General features: G+C 39.8%; 1 protein-coding gene across 1 annotated transcript; it reads left to right on the top strand.

Annotated features, from left to right (window-relative positions):
- The first annotated feature begins 1,761 nt into the window (after positions 1 to 1,761).
- Positions 1,762 to 16,165, top strand: LOC120777618. Its single transcript, XM_040109067.1, has 11 exons — positions 1,762 to 1,973; positions 7,566 to 7,944; positions 8,909 to 9,927; positions 9,990 to 10,341; positions 10,409 to 11,126; positions 11,924 to 12,373; positions 12,447 to 13,014; positions 13,253 to 14,149; positions 14,211 to 14,387; positions 15,496 to 15,589; positions 15,654 to 16,165. The coding sequence occupies exons 2-11, from the start codon at positions 7,614 to 7,616 to the stop codon at positions 16,016 to 16,018; spliced, it is 4,971 nt and encodes a 1,656-aa protein (XP_039965001.1). The 5' UTR covers positions 1,762 to 1,973; positions 7,566 to 7,613; the 3' UTR covers positions 16,019 to 16,165.
- The last annotated feature ends 51 nt before the right edge of the window (positions 16,166 to 16,216 follow it).

Genomic DNA, 16,216 nt, shown 5'->3' with positions numbered 1-16,216 from the left:
CAACTGATAAAAATGTTTCTGAGCATGTGGTTTGGGAAAATCTACAATTTGAGCGGATAAACAACAAGAATCCAAACGTTTTCTAATCTCATTCGAAGCATTGCTGACGCCGCGCTTGATCATGCAAGCAATTACCATTGAACATTAAACAAAAACCCATTTGGCAAACGGATGTGCTGATGTCAGTTGATAATGATGACGTAGTTCGTGAGAAATCAAGTGAATTGCTAAAGTGTTGTAAAATTATTCATACATATTTTACATATACATATGTACATATGCTTCTCCGTACTAGTCCCTGTAGGTCTGCAACTTTGCACATGCGCTTTTCTCCCCAAGCGACTTCTAATTTGTCGGAACATACAAACTGATTTATCAAAATCGAGTTCTTTTATGGAAAGTTCTTTTATTTGACTGGTTATCGTTATAAAATTTCTTGTTAATGATTGTCCTCGGCCTAGGTTGTCCTACTTTTAATTAACCCGTCGAATTGGTTGAAATAGATATTAGGTGTATCAACAAATGTGGCAGGCTATAGACGTTTTCTCGATATCCGACGATCTTTTTGATCTATACCCAAGAGTTCTAGGCATCACAACGGACAAGCGCGTGGGCTCAAGAATAATCAGCCTAACTTCCATTTTAATTGACGATCAAAATCAAGATAAAGAACTTCAAAAGAGGAATTTTTCCACTATTAAGTAAGATTCTTTAAGACTGTGTCTTTATGTTTGGTCACAAGTAATAGGTTAGGTTAGATTAATCTGGTATGCATATAAGCCACGTATTAGGCCAGTTTGGTCCTTTGCGTTACAAGGTGGAGTTCATTTGCTTAAATGCTTACAATATAGTCTAGCTAATGAGGGACAAGTGCACCACAGATGCTCCATTGTTTATCTTATGCCCTGCTCTAAACATTTCCTGCAGTACTCTCGATCTGTGAGCGGGCGTGTGCCGCCACCAGACAGTGACCAGTTAGTATTCCGATCATGTTCCTACAGTCTCTTCTATCGAGTGCCAATAGGATTTACGTGTATTTCCGATCTACCTTTTTGACCTTTGCAGTCTTGCACCCAGGTAGCTCGTTCTATCGTGTTTTGATTTTCTGTACCATGCTTTTGTCGATATCGTCGTATAGACAATGCATGCGTTTTCCAATGTTTATCACATCTTGTGATGTTAGTCGTACACCATTCTTGGCAATCTCGTCCACTATTTCATTGCCCTCGATGCCTTTGTGGGCTGACACCCAGTAGTAGTTAAGCTGCTTATTTCTGCCAACACTTTTCACTGCTGCCCTGCTTCCCAAGACACTTCTGGGTGATATACTACAATATAAGGTTACTGCCTTGATTGCTGCTTGGCTGTCTACGTAGATGTTGACTCTGGAATTGCCTGCAGGTGCATTGAAGGCCAGATCCGCTGCTTTAGCAATAGCAAAGGCCTTAGCTTGAAATATACTTCAAAAAGTTGCCTTATGCCTAACTCTAGGTAGTATATTTCCTCAACAACTTCATGTCACATGTACTAATGCAATATACACTTTTTTTCTTATAAATAAACTAATTATTTCACTTCACCTTTTTAGAACAAAACTTACTGTAAAATGCAACTCTGCATATTACGAAAGACACACAAAGCAGAAATGAAAAGGGCGCTGTCAGCAGAAATCGTATAAATTCAACGTTCTCTGCGCTGTCAGCAATTGTTGTCACTTTTTGACACCCCAAACCGAATGCAATGCAAAACAGAAAACAAAAAACATATAATTCTGATAGAGTGCGAGCGCAGAAAATTTCAAACGCGATTGGTTTCAATTAAATACTAATCAATTTTAATTATTCAAGAGACAGATATGAGTTAAGTGTGTGTGTGTGCATTAAGAAAATATTGAAAGCATTAAATTTGTGTATGAGTGAATTAAGTGATAAAGGAGGAGTAACAAAATTTAATTAGTTTAGATGTCAGTAAAAGTAAGTGTTATTTGTATTTAAGCACAAAAATTCCCTTGTAAACCATGATTAAATGTTATAAAAGCATATTTGTGCTTAAAAGCATTTTCGGTTATATAAAATTTCCTCGCGATTTCGGTGCACTCGAACAGGCTTATTGATTTTTCGTTTGCGAAAATTAATGCCAACAAATTAGGAAGAAAAATCTCAGTACACCATGTACGCCATACCAACAGCGCGGCTATAACAGAATGCCAACAGCAACAACAATAAATACCGCTTGATTGCACAACTTATTTTCAGCTGCAATTGCAAGTTGTTGTTGTTGCGCTACAAAATCAATGTTAAACAAGTAACAAAGTCAATTGCTGTTGGCATTAAAAATAGCCAAAGGACTCAAGCAAATACACACACACACATGCATACAGCGTCGTATTGTAAAAATATGAGCTGTTGCACACATATGAAGCATTGAGGTAAACAAACGCAAATGTGTTTTTCGCGAACACACACGACGAACACGCGAACGCGCCTTCCTGTTTTGACCAGCCATCGTTTTCAGCACACGAAATTGTATGTATGGCGTTCATAAGTGTGTGTGTGTGTGTAAGGTGTGCAAGCCGTGAACTTGTGCGTTCGCTGACTGAAGCAATGTCTTTTCCGTTTCCGTTTGGTGTCATTAACCGCCATATCGAATTTTACTACACACACACACACACCTATGCACTTAGACAAGCGAAATTTGACGCTCACATTATTGCGACGTAGTGGCGAAATGAGGTCAAGCTTTTTGGGTTAAAATAATTTTTAATAATTTTTTTTATGCGGTATGAATGTATGTAGGTGATTAACTTTCATGCAAAAGAAAAAAATATTCTTAACATTTCTACGAAGATTGATTGTGTTAGGCTAAAATGCGTGCAAGTCTAAAAATTGCTTTATTACGACCTAATCATTTTAGCAGCCCGGTCTTTTGGGTTAATGCGTCTAATTTGTGTCCAATCATCGTGGCAACTAGCGCTCATTTACATATTTGTGATTGAAAATGATTACGACAACTTTGTGCAACATTTTAGTTAACTAGCTGATGTCCGTTGGTTTGTGTCTTTATTTTTTTGACGATTTTCTTTTATTGACTGGGCCCACCTACAACCGGAAATAAATAAATTCACCGTCGCGCCTACCTTAACATACACAGCATAGTCAATCGTACAGGCACACATATTTATATTTTCTGTTCTTTTGTCAGCAAATCAAATCCAGGCGTGACATAAACCACATTATAATCGATATCCGCGTCTTATTATAACCGTTAGGCAAGAACGCGTGTCTGCCCACAATTATTCACAAAAATCGTGATCACTCATGCTGTATGTTAGTCACATTTAAGTTTCTTACTTTTTTTTATTTTTTATTTATTTTTTCTTTTTTGCCTAAAATTTATGTCTTCTTTGCTTCAATGGACACCACAACTTACTCTTGAGAATATATGTAAATATGTTATATAAGGGAGATGGATAAATGTGATAATTTTTTATTTTTAGATTTCTTTATGCATTTCTTAAAGCACAAAAGAAAAAAAATATTTTCAACTTGCTTTTGATCGGTTGCTGTTGTTGTAGAGGCAGAGTTCTGCCAAGTTGACAGTCCTCGACCAGATAAAAAAAAATCCTGGTTCGTTCCGGTTACGTAGACGCCACTGTCGTGGGAACGGTGATTTTGATCGGTCGGCTTATATGGCAACTAGCAGCTATAGTAGTCTGATCTAAAAAGCATATTCAGAAACTGCAGCGTTGCCTTGTAAAATAATACCTGCCAAATTTCGTGGAGATATACTGTCAAATAGAAAATTTTGCATACAAGAATTTGATTTTGGCCGATCAATTTATATGGCAGTTATATGTTATGGTAGTCCGAGTCGAACAATATGTCCGTAGATTGTAAACCTTGCTTTGGATAATAATCCGTGCCAAATATCAAGAAGATATCTCGTCATATGAAAGAGTTTTCCATGCAAGCACTTGAATCCGTTCGGTCAGTTTGTATAGCAGCTATATGCTATAGTTATGCGATCTAAACAAATTCTTCGGAGATTGCACTATCGATTTTCGTGAAAATACCTTGTCAAATAAAAAAGTCTTCAATACTAGAACTTGATTTTGAACGGTCAGTTTGTATGGCAGCTATGTGCTATAGTAGTGATCTGATATCAGCGATTCCTACAAATAAGCAGTTTCTTGAGGAGTAAAAAACGTGTGCAATTCAGCTCGATATCTCAAAAACCGACGGACAGACAGGTATGACTAAATTGCTTCATCTCATCCCACTGAGCATTTATATACATATGTATAGTAGTATATTCTTTATGGAGTTTCCAAAGATTCCTTCGGGGTATTACAAATTTCAGTAAACTCCGTTCAGGTTATAAAAATACTTTCACAAAGTATAACCGCCCTCCCTAATGATATACATATGTACATACAAGTGCATATAACATATACTCCATGATTTTTTATGGCAGGCATTATGTGCCTCTTTCACTGCGCGCCTTTCTTTTTTAATTAATTTAATGTTTTGCATGACATTATATGTTTGTTGTGTTGAAATTTAAGTTGTCTTTGACTTAGAATTCGAGTATTCTATGGGCTAAATGTGTGCTAATAATATATTTCTTTTAATTTGCTGACCTAATTACTTCGTTTTTGCTTTGAGTATTAAGTAGCCTCCAACTAAGGGCTTGTCAATATAAGCAGACAGTCGTAGGAATATTCATAATGGAAGGGTATAAGTAATTTTAAATTTCTTTAAATGTGGCAATAGCTTAGCACGAAAATACAGGGTGCTACTAAGCAGTTTTTCCTTACAACAGAACAGATGCGTAGTTTTACCATATCAAAGATTGTAAACTGGACAACATTACTTCAATTAATGAATAAGAGCGAGTCTGTAAGGGTAGTCCACACATAATGGGTTCAAAACTGCATTTTGTTCATAAATGAAGGAATTTGTGGAGTATAGCAGTCAGAAAAGTCGGATGTTTAGCGTTTCGAGAGACGAAATAGTTGATAATATTGACAAAGTGCCATCCACATGAGTACCGAACCAGTTGAGAAAGTACGCAAGTCGTTAAAAACGATGCACAACGAAATTCGCGAAAGTACTGATAGACGGATCAGGGTGAAAAGAAACGGAAGAAAAAACTTTTTACTCACGTGGTCTCGAAAAAGCTACAGGCCGGTTATTGGCCTAGTCACAGGTCTCAACTTACTGGCATCACATGCGAGCCTAACCACTATTAACGATGACACATGTAGAAAGTGCCAGGAAGTAGACATGAGAGAGACGCTGGAACAGTTCCTTTAATTATGTTCGGCCTCATCTAGAATCTGGCATAGATATCTAGAAATTTCGCAGTTCAAGGGAACTGGATGAAGTATCAAAATTAGATATCAAGTCTCTATTAAACTACGCAAAAAAAGTTGGCATCCTGCGCGACGTAAACCGGAACTATTATTAATAATGAACCTCCATATGGCATTACCAAGCACGTGTAAGTCTATGTATGGCGTGGCGGCTAGGCAATGTAAGCTAACCTAACCTAAAAAGATGTTAACTCGGAATAGCTGCTGAATCGTCACAAAATCGATCTATTTATGAAGCGGATGATCAGGGATAGTGAAAAACGCATCACTTATAACCACATCAAGCGAAAACGGTCGTTCTCGAATCGCGGTGAGCCGGTATAAACGATGTCTAAGCCAGAAATGACTGGAATGGTCTGGAAGGTTTTGTCATATATTTGATGGGTTTGACAGAGAATCTAATACGAGCTGTTCTCCTACGGTTGGTATCTTAATTCCAACCTGCATTGTCAACAACTGCACAACTGCACCGTCTGCATGAAGCAATCGCCCAGAAGCGGTAAGCTTTAGCCAATTAAAGAGGAATGTTTAGACAGAGTTGATGGTCTGGAATGTTTCGAGTACATATTTTTGGATCGTTTTGCTATATTTTTGGTGCAAGTGACATGGAATCATCCGCTAGCTGTTGGCCAAACTCTTAATTTGAAGCTATACTGGCAACAACTGAACCTAAAGAAGGCAACAATCGACCAGAAGCGGCCAGATTTGACAAATAAGAGTGGAATGTCTAAGTCAGAATTGACGGTTTGGAAGGTTTTGATACATATTTTTGATTCGATTGCCATGGAATCATCTAATATGAGCTGATCTCCGACGGTTAAACTCTTAAGTCGAACCTGTTCTGTCAACTATTGGCCAATAAAACAGGAATATCTAAGTCAGAATTGACTGTCTGGAAAGTTTTGCTATATATTTGGTGGCATGGAATCATCTACTATGAACTGCTCTCCTACGGCAAAACTCTTAATTATACTTTCAACTATTGAACCGTCTGAAAACAGCAATCGTCCACAAGCGCCCAGCTTTGGCCAAAAAGAGAGGAATTGTATTTCATCAGAACAAAGCCAGGAGCTTGGTTCTTATGTGTCCACACATAGCAGCAAATGCTTACTACCTTTACCTCTCTTCATCTTTGTATAATTTTTGTTCACCTTTCAAACTCGTAAGAGAGAGATATCAGAAACGAAAAAGCAAAAACAATCTCAGAAAAAGTATAATTATTTGTGTATAAATTATGTACTATTTTTTATTTTTAATTTTTTACACAAAAATGTTCATAGACTGACCCTGTTTATCACGCAATTAATAACTTTTCAATTACAAACAAACACATATGACAATTAGCAGACGGAAGACAAAAACGCCAGTAAATGTTAGACCCAACGTAAATACGGTTGTGTAGCTAAGCAAATTGCTAGTGTTTTATTTGCATGTTGAAACACAACACACACACATACTTTAATACAAATACAAACAAATACATGCATGCATGCTTAAATGGGCGGCTGAGTGGGCGGTTGGTGACCACTTGACCAGTCGGGTTAGAACTCTTATGTCGGCATGTACGTGTGTATGCAGCGTCTGAGTGACCACTTCAGCTGATTTGATGTCATTCGCTCCATTTACCAGCGCCAGCTCGTGGATGGTGGTGTCAGCGCTTGTGCCGTAAGGTAAATACACAAAGCAAAGCGCGTCAAGTGTCAGCGGCTCAGCATTTCATTTTGGCTTTTCACAGCGACGCGCACAGTCGCAACGACGGCTAGGCGGCGCAAACTAGCGCATTATCAACACATAAATGCGCGACGACAGTTAATATTAAATAAAAGTTTCTTTTTTTGCAAGTTCGGTGCAGTGAAGCGTCGGTTTACGCCAAAAAGTGTGTCTTAACACATTTAATGTGTGCAGGTTGGTGGCGTTTTTTATACTTTCCATGTATTAAGTTAAATGCTAAGCATGTGTGCACATAACGGCTTATGTGCATGTGTGACGCGCCCGTATGACATTATGCCGCTAAGTGCTGTCACCATGGCATGAAGTCACTCGTGACTCGTTGGGCGTTGGATGCGTGCCGAAATCGTGCAGAAAATAAGAATTAGCGAAAATGTAGATTTTAGAAAAAATTTTAGCTACACATTTGATCAGATAAACTATTTTTTAATATACGAAATAAAATTTGCTCAAATCTTTGCAGCGCATTCCAGTCTAATCTTCTTAAGCGCGACGTAAACCAGCTGTGAACATGGTGAAAATTCTGCAGGCCTATAACTTTGCCAAGCAGCACACATACTCCCTGAATGGCGACATTCTCTCCGCCTCGTTGATAGATTCCAGTCGCATTGCTGTGAGCAGCGCCGAGCAATTTATCGAAATCTACGATATCGGTGGCAAGCAGCGACGCAACGAATTGAATGGCATCGATTTGAATGCAATTACCACGGCTAGTGAGTATGCCGCTGCTGAGGCCGAAGCGGCGGCGGCTGCAGCTCAGGCTGCCGCGGACGAGCGCCTACCCACGAAGTATACGCTCGCAACGGTGGGCGAAGTGGTGCACTTGATTTACTGCGAAGCAGGTGAGTTTTATTAGTTCAACGAAAATGAGAGTACCGAATTGTAAATCTACATTGTTATGGTGTCGATCATAATCGATAATCGATTTAACAAAAAAAGTTATCGATTACAAATATATCGAAAATAAGCGATTTAACACAGCAATTATCGATAGTAAAAATATTTTGCATGGTCAACCCTTAAAACTCCCAAATGAAGCTATATTACAAATATCGCAAAGTTTTAAATGGGTGATTTTTCACGTTTAATCTAGGCGTAGGACGTCAAATAGAGAATCGTCAAGGGTATGCTTTAAGATAACAAGGTTCTAACTCACTTGTTTTATGAGTTTAACCAGAGTAAGAGTACCGCATTGCTATGATATCTATTATAATCATTAATCGATTTAACATAAAAAAAATCGATTAAAAATATATCGATAGTGAAGAAATTTTGCTCATTCAACCTTGAAAACACCCAATCGAAGCTATATTCAGAATATTGTCATGTTCATAAAGAGTTTAATCTGGGTCGTAGGTAATCATACATCGAATCGTCGAAATTTCCATTGGAATTCATTGAGAGAACAAGATTCTGACTCACTAGCACGCATCTAGCACTAAATAAAATAATTGACAAAATGTCTTTTATATATCGAAATAGAAATCGATATAACGATATTAATCAATAAAAGTTTTAAGTTTAATTTAAATTCGTTTAAATTTTCCCTTAACCCCTTCTAACTCACTTGCATGCATGTGACACCAATTTAAAAAATCGGCAGTTTATATATCGAAATATAAATCGATATTTATTTTAATTGACAGTTTTAAGTTTAAATTAAATTTGTTTATATAAACGACAAAAATATCGTCTTATATATCGAAATATAAATCGATAATTATCGATATAACGATATTAATCGATAACAGTTGTAAGTTTAAATTAAATTCGTTTAAATTTTCCCTTCCTTCCTTTTAACGGTAGGCAAATATTTACTCACATTGGAAAAGGAAACACTTGGCACTCCAGTACAAACTGGCACCACCGGCATTAGCTGCACCAGCAGTAGCAATAACACCGTTATTTGCCCGGAGGACGATACCAAAATGTTTGTACGCATTTATGCCAATTTTTGGAAATTTTCCGAGGCAAAATTGATCGACCTACCCATTACAATACGCATAGCTTCTATGACCACACCCAAGGCACCGCTGGTGGAGAGCATCGATGTCATAGAGTTACCACTGCGCAGCGCACCCGATCTCATACAGTGCTGTCAGACATCCGGCAACATTATAGTGAGCAGCAAGGAGCGCATCTACCTATACGAGTATACACAGTGCACACACGAGACCACTCAGCCACGGTTCTCCTACATTGACTTTCTACCGTTTAAATTTTTTGTAAATCTAAACTTCGTGCCGCTGCGTTTGTGTCTTGCCGAGAATGTCATAGCCGCGATGAATAATCGCTACTGCGTCGCTTTCAAAGTGGTCGATGTGGTAGGCAGCAGCGCAACTGGTGGTGTACACTGCAGCCCATTAGATAATGACTACGGCGGTGGCGGCGGTGGTGGTGTCTGTTTGGAGGATGTGGCTGACGTGGATGTCGACGAGGCTATCTCTAGCTCGGAATCGAGTCTAATGAGCAAAGCGAGCGCCGGTCCCTCGAGTCACAACAGCTTTGAAACAGATTCGTTGGAAACGACATCAAGTGGACGACCGATGGGTGTGGCCGGTTTTCCAGGACGCACGCCAATCGATTTCAATGTGGCGCGCATAGTGAATTCGGCTTGTGGACGTGAATTCGAAGTGGATTTAAAATCTCAGTGGGAGCTGGGCGATGCCATAAGTGTTGGTGGCGGTGGCGGCGGTATGGGCGCGACCTCGATTGCTAGTGGTGGCGGTTGTGTAGGTGATACACAAGAGATAATAATTATGCCAGCGCGCGCTAACGACATTAAAATTAAGCTGGTTAATGAAGCGAAAGCTATGAATGTGCAGGTGACTGTGGCGAAACGGTTTTTGAACACAATTAGTCACTATAACGATTACTTTTTTCACAGCGCGTCTCGAGCCATGGCAACATGACCTACGCTTACAACGAGGACACCAGCGTACAATATGATGTGCGTAAACTGTTGCAGATCTGTATGAAGTCCTCGGAGCCGAATGGACGAATAGTGGATATTTTGCGTTGCATGGATCTGAAAGCGATTTATCAACGTAATCCGCACGAGGATGATTTAGAGGACTCCGAATACGACATGGGCAATCAACAGGTGCCTGGCGCGGTGACCACAACCAAACACGCCAATCGGCGCACGCTCAAATCCGGCAAGCATCAGAGTTGCGTTGGTTATGCATTGCTGGTGGCAAGCAGCGTCGACGGTTATCTATATCAGTTTTGTGCACAAGGTATGCTATATATGTAATATTCTAATATTTTAGAGCCAATTTAATAACCGCGTGTGTTTTTGTTTAGGTAAATGGTACAGTGAGAACGAGAAACCTATAGCCACATACTCTTTCACCGCGCCCGTTTTGCGGGTGCACATCAACGATTATGTCATCTATGCAATTACCACAGAGTCCGTGGAGACACACACGTCACGCATTGGCCATAAACTCTACAACAATCGCTTTGAATATCCCACATTGGGCGGACTTTTCCCCGAGGAATCCAGCCCCGATGTCAATTCGGCCATTGCCGTCATTGGCCTCTGCGCCTTCATGCATGTGCAATATGTCTGTGTGAATCGCAACAATTTAGTGCTAATTACTAACAGTGCACTGGCCAACAACAACAACAGTGAAGCCAATAAAAGACGTAGCGGTGGTGGCGTGGGTAGCGGTAATGCGGGTGGACGGAATATTGCTGCGCGCATACTAGCCGAGGCCAAAGTAAAGAATTTGCTACGCAGCAGCAGCAACAATGCGGCACAACAAGCACAGCTGAACGAATGGACGCTGTACAATTTGGAGGTGCCACCGGTGGAGCATGTGATTGAGGATTTGGAGGCGATTGCAGAATCGTATCGTGCGGCAAGCAGCACAAATTTCTACGATTTAATGGAGGAGGCGCATATTATGTTGCGTTTGAGTCTATCGCTGCAATGCGAACAGTTGGCCGAGGAGCGTGAACAACAGTTGCGCACCAAGTTTGTGGAAAATTGTCGCAAATTGGCAGACTTCTCAATACGGTAATGATTTTTATAACCTAAAGAGGGTATATGAAGTTTGCCATTATGTTTGTAAAACCTAAAAGTAAAGGTCGAAGATCCTATAAAGTATATATGATCAGCGTAACGAGCTGAGTTGATTTAGTCATATCCGCTTGTCTGTGCGCCCGTCCGTCTGTATATATGCGAACTAGTTTCTCAGTTGTTGAATCACTAAGAAGCTGTCCACTTGTCGGAACCGCCGATATCGGACAACTATTGCATTTAGCTACCATAGAAACTAAACGTTTGGAAGAAACTTTTTCATCTTGAATTTGAAATTGTTCAGATCAGACTACGATAGCTTATAGTTACCATACAAACTGAACAATCGGAAACAAGTGCTTGTATGAAAAACTTTTTCATCAGACGTGGTATCTCCAAGATACTAGGCAGGAATTGTTATCTAAAACAACGCTATAATCTCCGAGAAAATTGTTGATATCGGACCAATATAACATATAGCTGTCTTACAACTGACCGATCAAACTCAATTCCTCGTATGAAAAACTCTTTTATTTTTCAAGTTATCTACATGAAATTTGGCATAGATTATTATACAAGACATTGCTATAATTTCCGAACATATTGTTCAGATCGATACAAACTGTCCGATCAAAACCAGAATAAAGATCTTTCTATACCTTTTTATACTATAAAAATGCACCTGTAAAGGGTAATACAGTTTCAGTGCAACCAATTTTATCGTTTTCTCCAGTTTCGTAATAATTCTATGCTATTTCTATAAAATTTCCATTTGTACATAATTTATTTGCCAGCTCGCGGAAGAAAGAGGTGTACCTCCAGGCCACTGGGTTTTACAAAATGTGTAATCTACAACTTGCCGACATCTACAGCAACTATATAAACTCCTATGTGCAACCCGCTTACATTGAGCAACAACAACTACCATTTGGCAACTGCACCAATTCGCCAGTAGTCGATGAGACGCAATTGATCGGTCTAATTTATACTGTGAAAATGTTCCTACTCGGTTTGGGCACTGATCGTCTATTGGCCGCTTTTCTCAATCAGTTGGTGAAACCATTTTTCACGCCGAATCGTGTTATAGAACAAGGCTACCCACAAGTGCCTTTGTCTCTGGAATTTCTCAATATGTTTATCAAATATTCGCCCGCAGACATACCACAAATCATGCTGAATTCGCCAGTGGTGGCCGACGCAATCAGTGGAGAGTTGGTCAATTACCTTAAATATCTCGACAAGCTGTAAGTTAACAGTCTTAACCCTTAATTTAATTAAATTAAATATTTATTTTTCTTTAATATATAATTTTTCCAGCAATCCTGACGAGAATCTACTGCTCGCTGTGACAGCCTGTCGCATGTCCAATTATCTGCTCGCACAAGAAGTAGTGGCACGTTTGAGTCGCCGTGAGTTGGCCGTAGCGCTAATCAAACACAAGAATGTGCTCTTCGATGATGGCACGGTGCTCTTCCAACGTCGCGGTTCCCAGCATTATGATTTGTTTAAATATCGTAATGGTGCCACGGCTACAGCAAACGCTGCACAACAGCAGCACAAAGCTACAGCCGCAACACAAGCGGCACGTCGGCAACACAAGCGTAAACCCTCGTTTGGACAAGCGCCTGCGACAAGCGCACTGGTCGGACCAACGCATGCCGCGCATGGCGTGATTTCTTTCTCGGATTTTACAGAAACCATTTTATTGGCCACAGAGAACACGGATTTGATTGAGGCTATCAGCGATGTATTCATACATGCGCTTTGTATTGAGCATAGTATTACGTTGGAAATCATTTTGCAACTCTTCCTCAACTATATCGCCTCGCATATCGGACACAAAGGCTATCAGACTTCGCAGAAGGTGTTTGTGAATATTTTGCAGGTGAGTAAGTTTAACGACTGGCGCGCTGTTGTTAACTCGGCTATAATCGCGTAAGCGGTGTCTGCGCCAATTAAGAAGAAGAAGAAGAAGTAAGTTTAAAGGATAATATGAATTTTTGTGGCTTATATACTCTGCATGAAGGTGTAAGGTGTTCTAAGGCACCATAATACGGGCACCTTCTACGAACTGTTGCTTGTTTTTATTGTTAAATAGATAGTAAAATATTTTGTTCTTCCAGGTCTATTATTATGACTATTTCGATGTGAATCCCATGCACAATCCACACGACATGCCCTCGCACTCGCCTCCAAACTTGGTCGGCGCCGATGAATACGATGAAACTTCCTCAAAAGCGCCCTCATTGAATAGTGAACGCGACAACGAATCGATTGCTAACTCATTGCCCGAATCGAATTCGGGCGCTAGCTCATCCATTGATGAACGCAGCTATTCGCATCCCACAAATCGTAACCGCATCGTCTACGATCAGCTGCATGAACACAACTCGCCATATAAGCGCAACATAACACTTTCGCCCATCCAATTGGAAACAAATGAACAGCAGACGTCATCACAAGCTAGCAGCGACGCCGAAACGAATCTGAAAGGGCTCAAAATACTATTCCGCATGTATATGGGTCGCCTGAAGTCGCTGAGTGATCTCATAACTGATCTACAGCCAGCCGATGTTGAGCAACAGCCTGTTAATGAGGATTTCGTTAGCTTACGAATGGAGTGTATTAAGTTCATGATACGACATTTGCAAGAACTACGCGCACAACAACAACAGCAGCAACAGCAAAGTAATTTATTGCGCCAAAACGCGGGTACACAGTATTATTACACAAAATCCGCGAGTTATAGCGCCGCACAACCGGCCGGCGTGCCAGAGCAGCGTAAGCTTATTTATGTGCCATTCATACCGGACTATAAATTATGCGGCGAGGAGTTTGAACGTCATATAAAAACATATTTACGACCAATACCCTGTTTGTTGGATCGTCCACAATATTTGAATCGTTTGCCGCCATTTAGGCGTGATGACTTTAGTTTTCCCAATCGCGACGAGGGCGAGTGCGAGGTGCGTTTCTTAGGTTGGCATAACGAGCTGTTAACGCTAACGCTAAAGATACAGGTTGGCTCTACTGTATACTAAACTATGTGCGTATGAGTTAATATATTTTTACCCTTTTTAGTCACTCTTGGCATCCACGAAAATCGATCGCGAGATTATTGAAGAGTTCATTGCATTCATACAAAAGACACCGGATTTGATTGGAATCGACAGTTTTCTGGTTATTGTTTTACCTAAGCACTTAGCCATCAACTACATGCTGAACTTCTGTCCCGAATATATGTGGCAGTATGGCAAGGTGAGGCAAAAGGATTTATTATTTTATGTTTAATATTTTCATCCCCGAAGATTTTTAAGTTTGCCACGAAGTTTGTAGCAGGCAGAAGAATACGTCGAAGATCCTTAAAATTATATATATAAACAGCGCCGTAAAGATAAAACTGAGGTCCGGTAAGCATATAAGATACCGGTCCCCTAAATTAGCAACTATTGAAGAAAAAATCAAAAAAAAATTTGCAGAGGGGAATTGTCACCGATCTCCCGACTTCATTCGATTGTTGTTGTTGTAATTCCAGAAATCTGCGAGTTGACTGTCCTTGACCGGATAAAAATCCGGGTTCGTTCCGGTTACGTAAACCTGACTATTGTTGGAACGGTCACGGGCTCCGGTTCACTTGGATTTAGCCATATCTGTTAATCCGTCTATGATCTGTATATACAAGAAAATCGTTTTGAAATTTTGTACCCTTCACATTCTCGCCAATCTTGCCAAGAAGCTGCTGCGCCGATCTCGGGTCGCCGTGGTATATAGTTGTCATACAAACTGATCGACTAAAATCAAGTCTATGTATGGAAAACTTTTTTAGTTGACAAGATTACTTTACGAAATTCGGCATATATTATTGTTCGAAGCAAAGCTACAATCTCTGTATATATTGTTCAGATCGGCCTGCTATAGCGTATAGCTGTCATACAAACTGAACAATCAAAATCAAATCTTTTTATGGAAAACTTTTTTATTTGACGAGAGATCTTTAGAAAATTTCGCATAGATTAAGCAACGCTTAAATCTTGGAACAAATCATTGAGATCAGACCAATATAGCTTACAAACTGATCGATAAAAATCAAGTCGTTTTTCATTTAACGAGATATCTTCACGAAATTCAGCACGCATTTTTGTTCGAGGTCATGCTACAATATCCGAACATATTGTTCAGATCAGACTACTATAGCATATAGCTGCCATATCTGATCGATCAAAATCAAGCCGATCATTTAATAGATTTTTATACCCTTTTAAGGATAAAAGCTCGTGTATCCTACACACGTATATACTACTCGTACTATAGCTACGAAATTATTGTTTTTTTCTTATTTTAATCAATTTTTTAATATCATTTTTAGTCGAACGGTTTTACGCCCAAGCATTGGGAGTCGCTACTGAAGAAAATCCTAAGTAAGCAACACTTGGTGCCTAATTGGAAGGCGCATATAACCGGTAAGCACACATAAAATCAACAAAATGTTCCACTTAACCGCTAAATTATTGCAAACCCACACAGAGATTCTTAATAATTTGGTGGCCGAGTTGTCATTCGAAGAATTACTGCAATGCTTTCCCAGCGAAGCGATCAAACACCAGAAAACTGAAGCATTCCTAAAAGAATTCAACGATAATCGCATCAGTTATGTCAATGACAAACTGACATTCCAAGAGCTACATAGGCCAACACAACAATTGTGCGACAACGAAACTGTGCTGACACGCGATCATCTTCCAATGGACAACATCGATGAGAATAATGTATTTGAACTCACATTACGTAAGGCGGTGTCGAAACAACGCAGCATTGCATTGCGTTCGATGATCGAATCGACGGGCACACAGCTATTCGATGCCACCAGTAACCCCATGTATAACCTCTGAGATAATCGTTACACTTAGAATAGGCAGCAAAGATGTCGCAAAGCAAACGAGCATATAATTGTTTAAATGCGTTCGTGACTCGTGACAGAGGAAAACTTAAACTACTCCAAGTACATAAATGTATGCGTTCAATGAACAACAACAAAATAATATGAAAATTTTTAATGAACACATATTTAGTAAATAGACACAGAAGAG

Source organism: Bactrocera tryoni, chromosome 5 (genome assembly GCF_016617805.1).
Source record: "Bactrocera tryoni isolate S06 chromosome 5, CSIRO_BtryS06_freeze2, whole genome shotgun sequence".
Classification (NCBI taxonomy): Eukaryota; Metazoa; Arthropoda; class Insecta; order Diptera; family Tephritidae; genus Bactrocera; species Bactrocera tryoni.
Note: the sequence above shows the minus strand (reverse complement) of the source record. Positions and strands in the feature narration are given on the sequence as shown.